At 42.5% G+C, this 17957-nt stretch overlaps 1 protein-coding gene and 1 long non-coding RNA gene across 2 annotated transcripts; both read left to right on the top strand.

Moving 5' to 3' along the window:
- The first annotated feature begins 2278 nt into the window (after nucleotides 1-2278).
- Nucleotides 2279-3319, top strand: LOC141533845 (uncharacterized). Its single transcript, XM_074252935.1, has 3 exons — nucleotides 2279-2609; nucleotides 2849-3204; nucleotides 3311-3319. Exons 1-3 carry the CDS (start codon nucleotides 2588-2590, stop codon nucleotides 3317-3319), a joined length of 387 nt encoding a protein of 128 aa, XP_074109036.1. The 5' UTR covers nucleotides 2279-2587.
- A 10-nt stretch (nucleotides 3320-3329) lies between these two features.
- Nucleotides 3330-4724, top strand: LOC141533720 (uncharacterized). Its single transcript, XR_012480334.1, has 3 exons — nucleotides 3330-3433; nucleotides 3609-3891; nucleotides 3960-4724. It is a non-coding gene; the product is annotated as an uncharacterized LOC141533720 (long non-coding RNA).
- The last annotated feature ends 13233 nt before the right edge of the window (nucleotides 4725-17957 follow it).

The raw sequence follows: 17957 nt of genomic DNA, 5'->3' as shown, positions 1-17957 counted from the left end.
TTGTAGGACGGCAAGTAAATATATCTAAAAAAATAACTTACTCCCAACAACAGCTTGACGCGGTAAACGAAGATCTCCGTGCAAACATCCTGGAGGATTCCACCCTGCTCACTGTGAGCCAGGTTGTGTATGGTGCAGCAGTTTCGGCTTTTCCGAGAGAGAGACAATGTCTCTCGATCGAGGCAAGGTTGAAACAGCGCATCTCACAACTTGGCTTGAAAATTGACATGTCCCGGAAACAGGTCTCCCGCATTCAGTGTGTGATTGAGTACGACACAACTCAAACACCATACACGCCCCGAATTCGGCGCATTGCTGCTGAACTTCGGTGGCGTCATCACACACTGAACAAGAGTACTCTTCATGTCATCAAGGAAGAGTCTCTTAATAAATTGCGGGCTCTAGTGGCTGCTAAAAAGTCATTAGAGAAAAGGCTGAAGCGGTTGGTCGACAACTCGTTGTTTCGATCCAGCCCTTCACGGTTTCTGACACCAAAGACCGATGTTACCGGGAATTATCCAACACCTGAGCGGGTGGAAGCTTTTTGGACTGAGTTGTATGGAGATCAACCAAACGTGAACGCCAACACTCCAGCTCTGCACGACTTCAAAGTATTCTGTCGGGAACACCGTTGACAGAATGCTGATGAAGAGAGCCCTGCAGTCAGTGTGGTTGAAGTTCGTTCAGCTCTAAATGGCAGCAAAAATTGGGCTGCCCCGGGACCAGATGGCATTAATGTCTTCTGGTGGAAGAAGTTTACTTCTACCCACCTCCATCTGGCCCGCATATTTACATCATACATTAGAGCTGACGATCCGATTCCGGACTGGCTTGTAGAAGGGCGATCCGTACTGATACCTAAAAAAGGTGACTTGTCTGACCCTAAGAATTTCAGGCCTATCACCTGCTTGAATGCGGTTTATAAAATTTTTACAAAAATTTTAAATAACCGTATCTTGCAGCAGATAGAGCCTGTATGGCAACAGATATATGAACAACGTGGCAGTAAAAGAGGCCTGTCAGGTTGCAAGGAGAACCTGATAGTGGATCGATGCGTCTTACAAGATGCGATCTACTATCAACGCAACCTGTCAATGGCTTGGATTGACTATCGCAAGGCATTTGACTCAACTCCACATGAGTTGATTTTATATCTACTAGGGTGGGTCAAAAAAATCGAATAATTTATTTTTGACTTTATACTCTGAAAAATAGGTTCGTAGACACCTAAAAAGAATTCTCTCCAAGTATAAGCTCTTAATTATAACGGGAAGGTCCTCCGCTTTGCGGGTTTCTATTTTTTTCGAATAATCAGATAAAAAAATTTATATCTCGCTTCCAACTGCTTGGAAAAATATTCCGTGGCATAGATTTTGTGAGAAATTGAATGCTTTACAAAAAAGGTCTCTTATGACTTTTTCAAAAACTCAACCGATTAAAAGATATTCATAGTTGAAGTTTGGCTATTTTAAGGAAAATATTCGTTTTTATTATGAATTTTATAAGTCGATGAAAAAAATTATTTCGGATTGCGGAACTCATGATTTTGTAGGAAATTTACTGCTCTACAAAAATGGTCTCTTATGATTTTTTGATTAAGTGAAGCCGTTACGAGATATTCATCGTCAAACATTAACGAATATCAATATTTCCAGTTTTTGATCAATAATTCGATAAATTTTAATTTAAACTATGAGTTTCAGGAAAATTTACATAAATTTAAATTTCTATCATAAAAGTCACTCCTACAGGAGTTATTTGTTCAAAAATTCACTAAGAAGTTTTTGTTCTAATGATATTTTTGTAAGCTTTATTTGTAATAATTAAATGTCAATTGCATTGGCATTTCATATTATTACGGTTGTTTAGTATGTATTTTCAAATTTTATTCTACCAATTATACATAAATTTTTTTGTGAGAGAGGCTTTTTGTTCTGAATTACATTACTTCTTCTGTTGGTACTCTAACGCTAGCGCCACCTATGTTGTTTTTCTTAACTATCTTCGTTGTCTACTTTTTTATCAGTACATTTTCAGTGCTCCAAAAACTCATCATTTCGTATACATGATAATAACAATTTTTTCGAAATAAGTCATTTTCTCATTATATAAATTCATTTATTATCAATAATTCTACAATGAATAAAGAAATACGTTTAATCGGTATACCTGTGCAAAAACTCACTGACCGTAAGTTACCAAAAGTGAAAGAGGTTATGAGAGTGTTTTTCTATCAACTTAAAGTTTTAAAGTTTTCAATCAAACAAAGTGCAAAAATTCAGCTGACAAGGTTATTGAATTGTGGAAAATAAATCAGATCCCTACGAGTGAAGCTCCTAATGTAGTCAAAAAAATTCTCCGTTTTCATAGTGAGTGGTTGAAATTACAAAAAGATTTTAATAAGAAAAGTGATAAGGTAAAGGAAAAGGAGTTTCAGACTGATCTTGAACAATTATTCGACATTGTAAGTAAAAATTTCCTAAAAGGGGTGGATGATAACATTAGGAAGTTGTATTTGGATCAAAAATTCTGTACACACAAAGAGATTCTTTCGAATATTGTACCTGCGTCAAACTCAACTACAGATATGATGGAAATCGATGAAAGCAGTAAGTATCTGAGATAAATAATTGTTATAAATTCAGGTAGGAGTGTAAAACTTCCTTTATATTTATTATAAACAATGAGAATATCATTTTTCTACTTTACTTGCATTATAAATATCAGTATTCCTACGTATGACATTTGACTCGACGGTTTCTGGTACTCATGTTTGATTGCTTCTCATCATAATGAATAAGTGTTGGAAATTTTGTCTGTTTAATTTAAAAATGAACTCTTATTACAGACTTGAATCAGCCGTCTACCAGTCATGGGATTGTTTTAAGTGGAAAATCAGAATCATTCTCGACGCATACATTAAGTGGAACTACAAATTCTGGATCTGATTTGGAGTATGAACCCCCAATTCCGACAAAACGAGCAAAAATAAATGTCTTAACTCCTGAAGTCGTTTCTGCACTTGACAGAGCTAATGTCAGCAGTAGAAACGCGATGTTCATTATTGCTCCGGTTTTATCAGCTGTTGGTATAAAAATTGAAGATACAACGCTCAGCTATAGGTCCATCCAACGAGCTCGTATGGTTCAAAGAAAAGACATTGCTCAAGGGTTAAAAGACAATTTTAAAACACACGATAAATACGTAGTTCATTGGGATGGTAAAATGCTAAATGATCTAATTGAATCCAAATCTGTGGAACCACTACCGGTTCTTTTAACTGCATATGGTACTGAACAATTACTTGGAGTTCCAATAATGAATTCTTGGACGGCAGTTAATCAAACATCCGCCATTTTATCAACATTGAGTGAATGGGGTATTATTAAGTATGTCAAGGCGATGTGTTTTGACACTACGGCTGTTAATACAGGTAATCAATCAATTACAAAAAATATTTTATTGTTGTCATTCTAGTTTAATTTCTATTTCTTACTGAATTTTACTATCAAAATGTATTAATCGTTTACTCGTTTGGATTTGAAATATAACCATTGATTTTTCTTAAATACTAAATTTAACGATAGTCATTTATTATTGTTCTACAGGAATTCACAACGGTACATGTAAGGAAATTGAAAAGATTTTGGGAAGAGAGTTGATCTGGTTATCATGTCGTCATCACATTTTTGAGATCGTATTAAGGGGCGCATTTGAAGTATTTTGGCCTGTGTCATCTGGGCCAAATGTACAGATGTTTGGAAGGTTTAAAAATTTTGGGATGATATAGATATAACTAATTATAAATCTGGTGTTGAAGATGCTGTTGTTGCTGATATCATTTCGAATAAAAAAGATGAAATCTCTAGTTTTATTACGAAATCTTTACAGGTATGATTTAACTGTGATTTAAATTATAAAAATTTCGTTATTTTTGACAAATTTTTTATTTTTGATAGTTACTACAACCCCGAGATGATTATAAAGAATTATTGGAATTATCATTGATTTTCCTTGGAGAAATGCCTCAAGAAAAGATTTCTTTCAAACGTCCTGGTGCTGTTCATCATGCTAGATGGATGGCTAAGGCCATTTATAGTTTGAAAATGTATCTATTCAGAGATGAATTCAAACTCTCTCAGAAAGAATTGCATGGTCTTCGTCATTTCTGTATTTTTATAGTCACATTGTATTTAAAAGCTTGGTTTTCATCAACTTCTGCAACAACTGCTGCTTATCATGACTTGCAGTTTATGAAAAATTTATTGGAGTACAAAAATATCAATCCTTTGATTTCTTCAGCTACGTGTGAAAAAATGATTTCGCACTTATGGTATTTGAGCGATGAACTTGCTATTTTATCACTGTTTGACGATGGCGTTCCATTAGAAGTAAAAAAAGTATTGTTGAAGCTGTTAATACTCGTGAAGGTACAGATTCTAAAGCTAAAAGATTTGTAATTGCTAAAAAAGATTTGAATTCATTGGCGCAGAGAACTCTGAGTGACTTTGTGTCTAAAAAGTCATTAAATCTTTTCAAAATCTTCGATCTACCGTATGACTTTCTTGATGTCGATGTTGAATTATGGCCTACTAATGAGAGTTATCTCGAAAATAAAGAATACTTTCAACAACTAAAAGTTGTCAATGATTCAGCAGAGCGAGCTGTTGCATTAGTCAGTGAATATAATCAATGCTTGACAAAAATGAAGAACAATTCCAGTACTTATTGCAAGTTGTCAAAGAACATCAAAAAACATTCCCAAATTGTAATAAAAGAAATTATTTATAGTAATAGCGTACTGTTATGTTAAAAATATAGACAATTATATTGCAATTGATAATTCAATAAAAAATTTATCTATAAAAAAGTTAAATACTGGTTGTTTCTCACTTGATTCAATACTTTTCATATTAAATTTGACAAAGAAATATGTCATTCACTTCAAATTAAACTAATCATTGGCTATATGTCGAAAAAAATGCTCTAATTTCTTGTTTTAATGCAATCAAACAAGCTCAAGACTGAAAACAATATTAAAAAATTGTTTATAACATTTCTTTATCGATCGAAACTCAAATTTATGTAAATTTACTTGAAACTCATAGTTTAAATTAAAATTTATCGAATTATTGATCAAAAACTGGAAATATTGATATTCGTTAATGTTTGACGATGAATATCTCGTAACGGCTTCACTTAATCAAAAAATCATAAGAGACCATTTTTGTAGAGCAGTAAATTTCCTACAAAATCATGAGTTCCGCAATCCGAAATAATTTTTTTTCATCGACTTATAAAATTCATAATAAAAACGAATATTTTCCTTAAAATAGCCAAACTTCAACTATGAATATCTTTTAATCGGTTGAGTTTTTGAAAAAGTCATAAGAGACCTTTTTTGTAAAGCATTCAATTTCTCACAAAATCTATGCCACGGAATATTTTTCCAAGCAGTTGGAAGCGAGATATAAATTTTTTTATCTGATTATTCGAAAAAAATAGAAACCCGCAAAGCGGAGGACCTTCCCGTTATAATTAAGAGCTTATACTTGGAGAGAATTCTTTTTAGGTGTCTACGAACCTATTTTTCAGAGTATAAAGTCAAAAATAAATTATTCGATTTTTTTGACCCACCCTAGTATAGCGCTGATAAAGATCATCTACAAGCGGCCCTCAACATCGTAGCAGAGTACACACGAGATGTCGGAATGTCTTTTGGGTTGGACAAGTGTGCGGTCGTACATCTGGCGAGGGGTAAGTGCTCTGATACTGGTGATGATGTCGAATTAGTGGATGGGAGCGTCTTAAGCCAATTAGACGCCGGGGAGTTGTATAGATATCTAGGAATGGAAGAGCACCGCATGCATGCGGTCTCTGAAGTCCGAACAACTCTCCAGAGCGAGTATGTTAGGAGACTCCGGAAAATTTGGTCCTCCGAACTTTCCGGCAAAAACAAAGTCTCAGCTACTAACATGCTCGCTGTCCCAGTCTTACTATACTCTTTCGGTGTCCTGAAATGGACCCGAAAGGATTTACGAGATCTCGACATCAAAACCCGTAAGATCATTAATATGAATCGGAGCATGCACCCCAATTCATCAGTCGCCAGATTATACCTCTCCCGGTCCATCGGTGGGAGAGGTTTGCAGAGTTTGGAGCGGCTTCACGACCGTTTGGTCCTGGGTTTAACTCACGAAGTTGTCAATTTCACTGCAGACGAGGATGACTTTCTTATGCAAATTGTACATAAACATGAAAATGCGCATAAGGGGTCATTCTTGTATAAGGCAGCAATATATGCGGCAAGAACCCTTGGTCTTGGAGAAATAAACGCTCTTATGGAACTCCGAAAGGAGGAATTTAAGAGCGTCATCAGGAACGCCGAGGAAAAACTACTCCTTGGCGAACTGATGGACAAGTCCATGCACAGCGTGTTCTTTAAACACGTGCGTGATCATGGCTTGTCCATCCAGCTGACGTTTTCCTTCTTAAAGTCAGCGGGTCTGATGTCCGAGACTGAAGGGTTCATATTTGCCTGCCAAGATGGTGTCATTAACACTCTTGAGTACTGTAGCAAGGTGCTCCAGGTGCAGCTTCCGGACACGTCCTGTAGGAGGTGTAGACAACATCCGGAGACGCTTATGCACCTTTTGTCGGCATGTCCAGTGCTGGCGAGAGGTGCATATATCCAGCGTCACAATGCTGCCCTGAGAGTACTGTACTACTATCTTCGTCATTGCTACGGTATTGACGTGTTACCAGTGCTGCCTTATTTGCCAGGAGATATTCCCCAGGTTGTTGAGAATGACAGTTGCAAAATTTATTGGAACATGCCATTTGCAACAACCCGGCGGATAGATCACAACAAACCTGATATTGTGCTCTTCGACAAGGCCACTCGTGACATTTATGTCATTTAGTTCTCGGCCCCGGCTGAATACAACATCTCAGCCAAAGAAGAGCACAAAAGACAAATATATCAGGATCTCCTGTTTGAAATTGGAAAACTTTACCCAGGTTACCGTGTCAAGCTTGTCGTTTTGGTTGTCGGCGTCCTTGGAGGGATGAAACAGTCTTTTGTGTCTTCACTTGCGAAGATACCGGCTTGTAGTTCAGCAGCCGTGTCTCTAGCAGTGCGGATGCAAAAGGCTGTCATTTTGGGATCCCTGCGTCTACTTAGGCAAATGAACTTGGCCTGCTGCACTCACTAACCGCCTTTTTTGTGCGGAATGGTGCAGCAGTAATGGATGGAGCTCAGGCTGGGCCCTCGGAGAATCGGACTCCGGGGATAACCCCCCTGAGAATTTAATAACAAAATAATAATAATAATAATAATAATAAGCGGTGCTTGTTACGTGGCCTCCTAGTGGCGCACCGCGGGAAACGCAGACCGCAACATCTGGTCTGTAGGCTAACAACATAACCGGAGCAACGGGCCAACTACCCGTTGCACCGTAATATCTGAGTTCCAAAACAGTATAATCTCAGAAGTGCTCCCCACAACCGGTCCTCTTCGGATGAGGACCAGTCATCAGGTGGGAGGAGCACACCAGACTCGATGACTTATGACGACCCCGGCGCTTATAGGATTAAGTTTAAGTGGACGGAGGAGCTTCGCGCCGATCTCTTGGTGTGCTGGCAGAACAGCGAGCCAGAGGTACCAGGGTATATGGCCCGGATGCACACACTTTGGTGTGGCATGCATCCGGAGCCCAGACATTTTACGCCCAAACACCTGCGTAATTACGCCTCATACCTTCGGCATAATCGACGATCGCTGCTGCCAAATAGAAGGCTGTCTAATCGGCCTTCATTTCCAGCACCGCTACACCAAGAACGGCACCGTTTCTCCGAGGACAACGACAACCTCTTTACAGGTCGACAAGTGAGCATCTCCAAAAAGATGTCTCACTCAAAACAACAGCTCGACACGGTGAACGAAGATCTCCCCACACAGCTTCAAGAGGACTCCACTCTGCTCACTGTCAACCAAGTTGTCTACGGTGCCGCGGCTTCGCTTCTGCCGATAGAGAGTAGACATTCTCTCTCCTTCGAGGCGAAGTTGAAGCTGCGCATCGCTCAACTTGGACACAAAATTGACATTTCTCGGAAACAAGTCTCCCGCATTCAGTGTGTGATAGAGTATGTCAGTACTCAAAGACCGTACACGCCAAAAGTTCGTCGCCTGGCGGCAGAACTTCGAAGGCGACATCACACACTCAACAAGAGTACTCTTCTTGTCATCAAAGAAGATTCTCTTAACAGGTTGCGGGCTCTGGTGGCTTCCAAAAAGTCACTAGAGAAAAGGCTGAAGCGGTTGATCGACAACTCTTTATTTCGATCCAACCCTTCACGCTTTCTGTCACCTAAGACCGCTGTTCCCGAGAATTATCCATCATCTGAGCGAGTGGAAGCCTTTTGGAGTGAATTGTACGGAGATCAACCAAACGTGAACCCGGACACTCCAGCTCTGCACGACTTCGAGGCATTCTGTCGAGAACACCGACGGCAGGATATCGCCGAAGAGAGCCCTGCAGTCAGTGTGCAAGAGGTTCGTAAAGCCCTGAATGGTAGCAAGAACTGGGCTGCCCCGGGTCCAGATGGCATAAACATCTTCTGGTGGAAGAAATTTTCTTCTACACATGCTCATCTGGCCCGGATTTTTACATCATACATTCAGGGCGACGAACCAATTCCAGACTGGCTGGTAGAAGGGCGAACCGTACTCATCCCTAAAAAGGGTGACTTGTCCGACCCGAAGAACTACAGGCCTATCACTTGCTTGAATGCGGTTTACAAGATTTTTACAAAAATCTTAAATAACCGTATCTTGCGGGAGATAGAGCCTGTGTGGCAACAGATATACGAACAACGTGGCAGTAAACAGGGCGTGTCAGGTTGCAAGATCAACTTGTTGGTAGATTCAAGACGCAATCTACTACCAACGCAACCTGTCCATGGCCTGGATTGACTACCGTAAGGCATTTGACTCAACTTCACATGAGTTGATTCTCTATCTGGTCAAATGCCTCGGAATCAATCGCCAAACAGTGGGATGCATACAACGTACGATGCAGCTCTGGCGAACGCGTTTTCACATAGGAAGTGGAAATGCATTGCACGTAACCGGAACTGTTCAGTACAAGAGAGGCGTCTTTCAGGGAGATTCTCTGAGCCCTCTGTTGTTTTGCATCTCACTGCTGCCAATATCTGTTGCCCTCCGACAAACTCGTGGGTACTCTGCGGGGCCACCGAGTGATCGAGTATACACGATCACTCACCAACTGTTTATGGATGATCTAAAGATATACAGTGCCAACAAAGATCATCTACAAACGGCCCTCAACATCGTAGCAGAGTACACACGAGATGTCGGAATGTCTTTTGGGTTGGACAAGTGTGCGGTCGTGCACCTGGCGAAGGGTAAGTGCTCTGATACGGGTGGAGATGTCGAATTAGTGGATGGGAGCGTCTTAAAAGAATTAGACGCCGGAGAGTTGTACAGATATCTAGGGATTGAAGAGCGGCAAATGCATGCCGTCTCTGAAGTCCGAACAACTCTTCGCAGCGAGTATGTTAGGAGACTCCGGAAGATCTGGTCATCAGAACTTTCCGTCAAGAACAAAGTCTCAGCTACTAACATGCTCGCTGTCCCGGTCCTACTTTACTCTTTTGGGACTCTGAAATGGCCTCGAAATGAGTTGAAAGGTCTCGACATCAAAACCCGTAGTCATCAATATGAATCAGAGCATGCACCCTAACTCATCAGTCGCCAGGATGTACCTCTCCCGGAACATCGGAGGGAGAGGATTGCAGAGCTTGGAGCGGCTTCACGATCGTTTGGTTCTGGGTTTAACATACGAGGTTGCCAATTTCACAGCTGACGAGGACGACTTCCTGATGCAATTTGTTCATAGTCATGAAAATGCGCGGAAGGGGTCGTTCTTGTATAAGGCAGCAATCTACGCGGCAAATACCTTAGGTCTCGGAGAAATAAACGCTCTCATTGAACTCCCGAAAAAGGAGTTCAAGAGCGTCGTCAGGATAGCCGAGGAGAAAAAACTCCTCGGTGAACACATGGACAAGTCCATGCACAGCGTGTATTTCAAACACGTCCGTGACCATGGCTTGTCCACCCAGCTGACATTCTCCTTCTTGAAGTCAGCTGGCCTGATGTCCGAGACCGAAGGGTTTATATTTGCCTGCCAAGATTGTGTTATCAACACTCTCGAATACCGTAGCAAGGTGCTCCAGGCGCAGCTTCCGGACACGTCCTGTCGGACGTGTAAACAACATCCGGAGACGCTGATGCACCTTTTGTCGGCATGTCCTGTGCTGGCAAGAGGTGCCTACATACAGCGTCACAATGCTGCCCTGCGAGTACTCTATTATCATCTCAGATATAGCTACGGTATCGATGAGACACCAGTGCTGCCTTATCTGCCAGGAGATATTCCGCAGGTTGTTGAGAATGACAGTTCCAAAATTTATTGGAACATACCATTCGCAACAACCCGGCGGATTGACCGCAACAAACCTGATATTGTGCTCTTTGACAAGGCTACTCGTGACATTTATGTCATTGAGTTTTCGGCCCCAGCCGAATACAATATCTCGGTCAAAGAAGAGCACAAACACCTGATATATCAGGATCTCCCGTTTAAAATTGGCAAACTCTACCCAAGTTACCGTGTCAAGCTCGTCGTTTTGGTTGTCGGCGTCCTTGGAGGGATGAAACAGTCTTTTGTGTCTTCACTTGCGAAGATACCGGCTTGTAGTTCAGCAGCCGTGTCTCTAGCAGTGCGGATGCAAAAGGCTGTCATTTTGGGATCCCTGCGTCTACTTAGGCAAATGAACTTGGCCTGCTGCACTCACTATCCGCCTTTTTTGTGCGGAATGGTGCAGCAGTAATGGATGGCGCTCAGGCTGGGCCCTCGGAGAGTCGGACTCCGGGGAAAACCCCCCTGAGCAATTAATAACAAATACTTATAATAATAATAATAATAATAATAATATTAATTGTAACGTCCTTGAATTTTGGTGGGGCCGTCATAATTAAGTTATCCAGGTGGGTGGTGTTAGGTGGTCTATAGACTCCTGATTCTCCCGCACAGGCGAGCTCTCTACCTATTTATCACTTTCTTACCTCATAGCCTCAGAGGGTCTCACTTACGATCTCCCCTTTATGGATAGTAAAATATTCTTCAGAATAATATCCAAAACAGGGCCTCTTGTGCTCGCCCTCCTCGAGCATGCAGTTTCTGTCGATCCTTGTCCAATACGCTGGGCGATGGTCTGGTTGGCCTGGGCTGACGATTACCGATTCCTGAGTCTCGGATCATTGGGCCCTCAACTCCACGTTGGCTTTTACTTTACTCGCGGGCGTCCGGTTAAGAGCCGAGTTTAAAGAGCGTCGAGCTCGAGCAGCTTGTACTACGTGCCCTGCTCGACGTGAACGTCTTCCCCTAGGCATGAGCCAGTACCGCGAAAACGGCCCGTAGGCACTAGGTTCGGAGGAGGGAAGTCGGAACGTCTTTCTGCGCTCACACCCTGGGGTGGAACGGCGGAAGCGCTCTCAGGGATTGGCTTTATAAATTTGGAGATGTCGGTTCAGACAAATAGGTTCGGTTTTATTATAAAGGATGTGGGAGAGGAGGCAAGTCATACGTCCGTTGCTCGGTAAGTCCCGGTGGGTACTGACTTGACTCTACTCTCATTAATATTACAATCAGCGTTTTGACGCCATTATGCATCTCAGGTTATGCGTCCCACCATCTGGGTGGGACGCCTCCCAACCTAATTGCTTATAGCCCAAAAAAAAAGAAGATCTTATATAAGTCCTGGTTCCTTAATCGCCGTTCTGCTGCCAGATATAAACTAATTATTTCGCTATTGGAATTTTATCCTTATCAGATATTATGATTATAATTCCATCGAGAAGAATAAATTTGCGACCTTGATCTGTAATTAATACTTATATAATATTATTAGATGTGTCCCGTAGAGGGACAAAGGCGTAGTAGGTTACTACCGGTTTACCTCTAGGGTATACATATATATATGAAAAAAAAAAGGTATATATAAAAAAAAGTTATGATTAACTGACTGCGCTTCACTAATAAAGAGCAGAACTACTTGCTTAACGTCTACATTTCTTATGGACTTAGCTAATACCTTATGGCTAATTAACAATGATAGTTGTGTGCGTAATTTTCGCGATCGGTCTGGTTTATCACTCGTTATCACGCACTTCGCGGTTTCGGTAACGCATTAAAAGGTTCTCTGGTTGCGCACTCGTGGACACCTTTCCTTGGGTATTCCAGGTGATGATCTTCCAGTTGCTTGTTCAGGCCGGAATACGTAGTTTCGGCCGGTGGGGCGGACGTCTTGAAATTGTGGCTCTCGTCCAATATACTTAGAGTTGACCTTGGCCTTGGAATTGGTGGAGTAGGTTGTAGTTGGCCTTCCTCGTCGTAAATTCTTTTGTGATGGTGATGACGATGAAGTAGAAGATTAGCTAAGGTATCCCATATCATGGTTACCAATAGGATGCTGCATCCATATATGGAGTATAACGCGTATCCGTGAAAGATCATGTCGAATACGAATTTCACTAGTTTCAGGATAAGCATAATCGAGAAAATAGCGGCTGTAACTGAACCAAAATCGACCAATCTTCGCCAAATTTTATGTGCGGTGCTAGTGGCTAATTTTTCGAGAGATTCTTCGTCAAACAATCCCATCATCTTGACGCTGCCCGCTGGTATCTGTTGGCCGGCTGCCCCCATAGCGATAGAGTTCAGGAGTGCTGATTTTTCTGCCGGGAACATGATCCGACTCCTTAGTTTGTCTAGATCCTTTTGTGAATAGATTCCGGACGTCGCAAGTTGCTCCGGGTTGTCGTAATTCCAAGTTGGCGCCGCCATTGGTTTCAGTTGTTATGGCTCAGGTGCTCTGATAGCCTGGGGTGTTAGATGAAACCAGACCCCGTCGATGCGATAACCTATTGGCAGAATAGAGTTACACTCTGTTAAAATACCGCGTTGCACTAGTATCCTAGATTTTGGTGTTAAGTAGTAACTTTTGTTATTATAAGTTACGGGCAGTTCCTGGTAACATTTATCGACTTCCCGAACCTTAACGGGTACCGGTATGCACTTTGTGATGTGCACTAATTCTCCAGCGACGCTCGTGTAGTATCCGGGTGTTTTCATCAAAGCATAGCCGAATTCGTCAGGAGTCAGTGCTGATAATGCCAAAGCGTTGGATAACACGGATCGCTCTAGTTCACATCGTCGAACTAGAACGTCGTTGTATAAATTTTGAAGCTGTTGGCGGATGTGTTTTTCTACGTATATGAACTTGCTGTTAATATACGAGAAAATATCGATATCTTCCGTCTTGATGGTCTCGACCGCGAGAGTGTAGTCCGGACTCTTTGTGACTACGATAAATAATTTCGGGTGTTCGGTTTTTACTATTGATTGACCGCACACTTCCACTGTTCCTCGTTGCGCGAGCGCGAACGTAATGTCTTCTGTGGTAAGTGAGTAGACGTCGGGCTGTTCATCTTGGCCGATTAATCTTACGGCGGGCCCCTGATAAAGTTTGGCGTACTTCATCAGGCACGAATTTCGCGGCACTTCGGTCCAGAACGCGGATGTGCCTTCACTAGTAACACACGTTAATTTATCCGCGTCGCACCGGGTTCCGGATTGTAAAAGTATTTTGTTTGTTTTTGTGTTCAACGAGGTTTCATAGTCATTCAGCACTATCTCGAATGTCGCGTCTACTACTACTCCCGACCACGTCCCGAAATTGTCGCTGAAAGTACCTTTTTCGCAGTCGCCATTCATGCTTAGGCTACCCGCCAATATTGCTGAGCGATGAGTGGTTCCGTTTACGCTTAATTCGTCGAACGCAATTCGATCGAATAACCAGACCGATCGGGTCTCATGCATTTTTCTACATTTAGTATAATCTAAGCTTAAATAATACTCGCGTCTACCATAGAGAACTGCCGATGCGTAAGAATGCATGCCGCAATGTTCGATTTTTCGATTAACCAAGATTTTGCACTCCATAACATGGACGTGTATAATTTCGGCGGGCTGCAATAAGTAAATTTGAACCGTCTCTGTTTGAGGCGGTGTTCGTTTGACCTTGCATTCCCCTACATCGAGCAGTGACAACGTAGACGTGTTCATCGATGCTCCACCGCAATCGAATCCCAGTAATCCTCCAGAGAGAGGGAGGATCATCAACAGTATAGCTATTCCAGGGCCGAAATCCATCTGAAATTAAATCCGAGAAATTCTTAATTTATTAATGTGTACAAATCTTGATACACCATCTACTATTATTTCCGCGGTTTCATTCTGCCCTATGCCCACTACCTCGTGAGGACCAGTATACTGCGGATCACCCTTACTCTTTCTCGGTTCCAACAGCAGGAACACTCTTGTCCCTGGCTTAAGTATTATTGGATTTATTTTTCTGTCATAATAAAATTTATTCTTCTCTTTTGATCGACGTAAATTCTCGCTGGCTGCTACCTCTGCCTGCTTAATGAGCCTAAATAATTGTTCTAAGTATTCGACGTACGTATCATTAGTTTCTTCTACTGCTTGTATTTGAGAAGGGAGACGAGGTAATTTCCCAAAAACCAACTGGTACGGGGTGAATCCCGTGGCTTCGTGTTCACTCACGTTGTACGAAAAAGAGGCTAGATCTAAAAATTCGTCCCAGTCTTCCTCCTCATTAATACATTGCTTTATGTACTCTTGTAGCACATGGTGTGACCTTTCAACGGAGCCGTTGCTTTGCGGACAGTAGGCAGACGTGTGAAGCTGTTTAATTTTGTACCTTTTCGCTATATTTTTCAGCAAACTAGATAAGAAGTTAGTGCCTTGATCTGTCAGTATAGCTTTTGGCGGGCCGAAGTAGCAAAACCACCTGTTCACCAGAGCCTTTGCCACCTCGACGGCCGTTGCTTGTTCTAGCGCGATCACCATTGAGAATTTAGTCAAAAGATCTTGTATCGTTAAGATATATTTGTTGCCCGATGCAGAAGTATGCGTGGGGTACATTATATCTAAACCGATCTTGTCGAAACCTGCATCCGGAGTATCCGTGATCACCATCGGTCGCTTTGTCTTGACTCTAACTAATTTCTTTAGTTGACAATCCATACACTTTTGAATAAAATTAATGACGTCGCGTTTTAGCTTAGGCCAAAAAAAATTCTGCCTGATTCGTTTGTAAGTTTTGGTCATGCCCTTATGACCACCTACAGCGGACCCATGGTATTCCTTGAGGATTTGCAATCTTTCCTCGTCATTAGGAATTCGTACCAAATTTAGACAAATAGTGATTTTAATCTGAGTATCGGAAAATACGTCTATTAAGCTTTGTTGGATGGTCAACCAATTAACGTCGTCGATTTTTTTTGTCTTAGCTAAACTGAAGGATTCTAGGCCTAATTCCAAGACGTTATTATAAACGTTATTTAGTGTTTCACGGATATCGTCTGCGGATACAAGGTCTATGTTTCTATTTTTCGGTACTGCTAAAATGCAGTTCCTATTCCCTTTGTACGGGATTACCGTTGATCGGCAATAGGAATTATTTAAATTTTTTGGTATATCTAGTGAGTCTATCAGTTCGCGGCTACCCGCATCGCAGGGTTCACCTCGAACGTTAACAAAAATCAGTACGTTATCTACTTGCATAGACAATCGATCGCGGGTTTCGCGAACGTTCGGTGCGATTTCGCGTACTTGCGGTGTTGTTTTCGATCGGCCGGCCCGCGGAGGCCGTGCTAGATTATTTCCCCCATCGTCGCCGCCCTCTTCGCTTTCGAGCTGACCTTCGTTTTCATTCGCGTTAATTACGCCCTCGCCACCAGCCTCTCCGCCCTCAGAGTGACGATCGTCCTCGGAGGAATCTTCCCCGTGGGTATGAAGTTGAGCCTCCTCATTCACGCTCTCGGCACTGCTTACGTCGACGTCCATGCGGATTAGAGGTTCATTTCTACGGGTGTCGCGCTCGTTTTCTGTGGAAGAGTCTTCAGAGCCATATCTTGTGTCGGCCGTTGACAGTTCGTCATTCGGCACGTACAATTTTCCTGCGGGCTTTGGTGCCGTCGGCTGCTGTAACTGTTGCCGAGTTGGAAGTATGGGTTGACTCATCATATCGGCCGCGATCGCGGGTCCATCGCCCGGGCGAGTTCCCTCATCGCCTGTTTCCGTGGTTTCGTCGTCCGCTGTTTCCGTGCTCTCGTTATCGGGTATGGCCGGTACTTGGGGGGCGGATGACGGTCTGGGTAGATTCGGGTCTTGAATGGCTGGCGGTGGGAGTGGCCACTGACGTGGTTTGAAAATGAAACGTACCGGGGGAGATTTCTTTTTCCTAATTTCCGGTTCCGTTTCCGGATTGCTTGATTCAGAGGTATCATTAAGGGCTCGTGCTTTTCGGCGTCGCAGGTTATATCGCTTCCGAACGCGTTTTCCGCTTGGGTACGGTTCACCTTCCTCGCTTGTTTCGCTGGGTGTTGACATGATCCTTTCTGGGTCATCCTTGCGAATCGGCGCGATCTGTACGAGGTCTTCGGGATCGTCCACCGGGTTACGTGAAAGAGAATCTACGTTTGAGTTGACTCGACCCGGTTTATAAACTACTTTATATGTGTAATCTTCCATACTTAGCCGCCATCTCACGATACGAGAATTTGGTGAAGTCACCGAATTCACCCACGTAAGAGGTCGGTGGTCTGTCGCTAAAGTGAACTGACTACCGTAAATGTACGGGCGAAATTTATTTACCGCGTAGACTATGGCCAGCATTTCCTTTTCAATCGTCGAGTAGTTACGTTCCGCGGAGTTCAACAATCGTGAGGCATACGATACTGGTTTGTCCTTATTAATTTCACCCTGACTCAGGCATGCTCCGATACCGTAGTCGCACGCGTCCGTCGTGATAATAAACTCGCGAGAAAAGTCGGGAAATTGGAGAATTGGTGAATTAACCAATTTGTTTTTAAGGGCTTCGAACGCTCCCGTTTGGCTCTCGCCCCATACGAACTCGGCGTCCTTTTGCAACAAAGACGTCAGCAGCTTACTGACTTTCGCGTAATTATCAATGAAGCGTCTATAGTAACCGGTGAGACCCAAAAATTCTCGAATTTTCTTTACGGAGGTCGGTATCGGGAATCTCTCGACCGCGTCGGTCTTTTTAGGATCGAGCCGAACGCCTTCGGCCGAGATAATGTGTCCCAAATAGTTAATTTCCCTGCGGAATAAATTGCATTTGTCGGGTTGCAATTGTAGCCCGGCCTTTCGAAGACGTAGAAATAATTCATTCATCTTAGCGACATGATCTTCGAAAGTGTTAGAATATATCACTATATCATCCATATAAACGAAGGCACCCTTGCCAATCATACCCATCAATACTTTATTCATTAGTTTTTGGAAAGTCGAGGGGGGGGCATTTTTCAGCCCAAATGGCATTCTTACGAATTCATAATGTTGATCAGGAGTAGAAAAGGCAGTTTTGTGGATGTCGTCGGGATGGATCTTAATCTGGTGGAACCCACTGGCCAATTCAAAGGTCGAAAAATAGGTTGCGTTACCTGTTTGATCGATAATCTCTATGATATTTGGCGTTGGATATACAACGGTAAATATTTTTTCATTCAAATCGCGGAAATCGATCACCATGCGCCACCTTTTGTTACCCAACGAGTCCTCCTTCTTTTTAACTATCCATATAGGCGAACAATATCCTGACTCTGATGGTCTTATGATGCCCTTTTCCTCCAATTCCCGGACTTGTTTCGAAATCTCCTCTTTATGGATAGGAGGAAAGCGATATTGTTTTTTAAATACTGAGTTATCATCCGTGGTAATTATTCGATGTAAAATCTCGTTTGTAGAACCCAAATCTTCTCCCGG

This window comes from Cotesia typhae, unplaced genomic scaffold (assembly GCF_013202065.1).
Source record: "Cotesia typhae breed Kobodo isofemale line unplaced genomic scaffold, CoteBio_Ctyphae scaffold_121, whole genome shotgun sequence".
In the NCBI taxonomy this organism is placed as follows: Eukaryota; Metazoa; Arthropoda; class Insecta; order Hymenoptera; family Braconidae; genus Cotesia; species Cotesia typhae.
Note: the sequence above shows the minus strand (reverse complement) of the source record. Positions and strands in the feature narration are given on the sequence as shown.